Here is a 3,242-nt window from a genome sequence, read left to right as displayed (position 1 = left end):
TCATTCCTAAAGACTCAGAGCTTCGAAAGAAATGGCTTTTTATGATCAGTAGAAAGGATTTTGTACCTTCTACATCGCATAGAGTTTGCTCTGTTCATTTCACTGGTGGAAAGAAGACATATATGAACAATGTTCCCACAATAGTCCAAAAACTATCAAACCAACAGCTAGCAAACCAAGAAAAACTCTCAACAGTACAAACTGTAAATTGCAACTATTTTCTCCTGTGAGGGCTACGACAAATGACATTGCTGCAGAATTATCTGTGGAGGAAGAGTTAAAACAAGAGTTGGAAAAATTGAGAGCCGAAATTAGTTGTATGAGAATTCATGAAAAGGAACTTGATCAAACTATTGAAAAACAACAAGCCACTATAAGTGACATAGCATTTTCAATTGACCGGTTTAAACACAATGAAGCACACTTTAAGTTTTATACCGGATTCGAATCTTATAAATTATTCAAAGCAGTTTTAGAATATTTACAACCAGCTGCAAATAAACTAATATATTGGGGTTCAAATACTAACACTGAAAATACAAAAAATATAAACTCTACAAAACGAGGCCGATCACGATCATTGAGCGCAGAAGAAGAATTCTTTATGATACTGGTTCGAATTCGATGTGGACTTTTGTTAGAAGATATGGCTGTTCGATTTAATATGTCGACAAGTCACATAAGCAGAATATTGATTACATGGACAGATTTTTTACATTCACAATTCCGTATGCTTCCAATATGGGCTTCAAAAGAAACAGTACAAAATAGAATGCCGAAATGTTTTCAAAAAAGTTACCCAAATACCCGTGTCATATTAGATTGTACAGAAGTATTTGTGGAAATGCCTACGTCATATCGCACACAGTCCAGTACCTTTTCAAATTACAAACACCATAATACAGCAAAAGGATTAGTCGGAATAGCTCCTGATGGATCAGTGACATTTGTCTCTGATTTGTATGGTGGACGCTTTTCGGATAAACGAATAACAAAAGATAGTGGTATATATATATATTTGCTAGAGCCTGGGGATTCTGTGATGGCTGATAGAGGATTTGAGCTCGAGGAAGATTTACCTGATGGAGTAACATTAAATATTCCACCATTTTTAGATGGAAAACCTCAGCTAAGTTTATTAGAGGAAAACGAAACTAGAAGAATAGCATCTGTACGTGTACATGTCGAACGAGCAATCGAACGTATAAAAAATTACCGAATTTTACAAACAGTTTTCAAACTATCAATGGCTGCTGAACTCAATAAGATATGGGTTATTTGTTGTTATTTAGTTAATTTTTTACCACAGTTGGTACCAGATGTAAATACGAATGACTAAAAATTATAAACTTTCGTACACTATATATATATATATACTAGATCATGAAATATAAAGACAAAACAATATTGTGAGGAAACAATTTTATTTACTCACACTGTTGTTCTGTAATGTTGCTGTGCATGAAAGTGAAATAAAAGTGTGTTAGCTCAGGCAAAGTAATTCTGTTCCATTTTTCCTTTTGAAAAACTATTGTTTCCACATGTCGGTCAACTTTTGTATAAACAATAAAATCAATTTCATTGACTTGTGTTACTGCCATCACACCTTGACATTGGTGAAAATAATTATGTCTTTCTTTGAGTTTTGGCTTGCCATTCGATATTTGTAAAAAAAAATTTTTATCTTTGCATGCGTCAGAAATAGAGCAATCCTTTTTTGAATATGGGCACTTCACCTCAATCAATCGAGCATTCCCATTCAAAGTTGTTGCGCCATCAGGACTTGCACCTAACCACGGCCATTTTGGATTAATAACGAAACCACATTTTTCGACTTCAATATTTTTCTCGGTTTGATACCAGTTTAGAGCATTAACTTCATTTTCTAAGCCCCATTTGCAGGCCTCTGATGTAAAGTTTTTATTTTTATTTAGACATTTTTGTAATATGCTTTTTGGATGTATATTTTTTCTTCTATTTATAATAGATCCAAAATTGGATGATGTTATGCGTTTCTTTCTTTCTGTGTACCACATATCACATTTATACTGACTACATGTGGATTTTTCTATGTCTCGAACTTGTTCGGCATTGACATGAATGAAATTGTTTACAAATGACTTTTGCTCATCTGATAACTCTGCTATTTCTGGTTCAAAGTCAAGAGCCTGCAAAAATAAATTAACTGTCGGACGTAATTCAACTGTTTCACTGTTTGTCTGTTCAAAATTAAATTCTTTTATAGATGTGTCATAAAATGATGATGGTTTATAGTCATTTCCTTGTAATAAATATGCCATTGAAGTTCCTTGCCCTATTTCAAATAAGTCTGTCGCTAATTTTTTGACTTTTTCGGTTGAGGGCTCATGTGCAAACAGTGGTGTAGAACAAAATTTTCTATTTCCTGTGACCAACGGTCTTTTGCGACTTTCATTTGTGTCTTTCGTAAGGTCTGCTTTCTCGAATGCCATTGCAGAAAATTTTATTGGTGCAGAATTTGCACTTTCTCCAGGTACATGCCATTTTTGTAACAAATCTGTGCATGTCTTGTCATCAGGGACAATTTTTAAGTCCAACTGTTTGTATTCAACCAATTGAAATAGAACTGCTGCGACATGCTTACAGCATCCTCCTGCTCCAGCTTTACATAAACATTTCGCATACAAAATATCACCACTTCTTTGACACAGGTGGACATAAACAGAATATTTTTCTCTTTTCATGGAAGCAGCTACAAAACATTTCACAAGAAAAGTTAATTTTTCAGCCATAACATTACTTTTAACTCTCACTTTCTTCACGTAGCTCTCCTTGAATAGTTGGTATCCAAGAATTTTATGCTTTGTAGCACCCTTCGGCTTGCTATCACAGCTATTTCCAAGAACTAAATATTGGTGAATTTTCTCCTGGGTGATCGAAGGCATAGCTGCAAGATCAGTTGACCATTGACTTATATCTTCGTGTGTTCTTTCCTCCACTTCTTCGTCCCTCTCGGCATTTGTTAATTCTTTAAAAACAGGTCTTGGTACCACACAAGAGCTTTGAGAAAAGCTAGGCCCAAGATCTGTAGAGCTTAAAATTATATCTAAATCTGTATCCTTATTTATTACTTCCATTTCGACTTCTTTCACTCCTAAAACCTCACTAACTAACAATATTTAAATGTTTACATCAATAACACGGGTTTTGGATAAGGGAGATAATGATTTTCTTGAGGAGATTTGAAAATTATCACAAACAAT

General features: G+C 34.3%; 1 protein-coding gene across 1 annotated transcript; it reads left to right on the top strand.

Moving 5' to 3' along the window:
* Window positions 1–604: 604 nt before the first annotated feature.
* On the top strand, window positions 605–1,339 carry LOC130653921 (uncharacterized). The gene has a single exon (XM_057456414.1). The coding sequence runs from the start codon at window positions 605–607 to the stop codon at window positions 1,337–1,339; it is 735 nt and encodes a 244-aa protein (XP_057312397.1).
* Window positions 1,340–3,242: the final 1,903 nt, after the last annotated feature.

This window comes from Hydractinia symbiolongicarpus, chromosome 8, assembly GCF_029227915.1.
Source record: "Hydractinia symbiolongicarpus strain clone_291-10 chromosome 8, HSymV2.1, whole genome shotgun sequence".
Taxonomy (NCBI): Eukaryota; Metazoa; Cnidaria; class Hydrozoa; order Anthoathecata; family Hydractiniidae; genus Hydractinia; species Hydractinia symbiolongicarpus.
The sequence above is the reverse complement of the archived record's forward strand: the minus strand, read 5'-3'. Positions and strand labels throughout refer to the sequence as shown.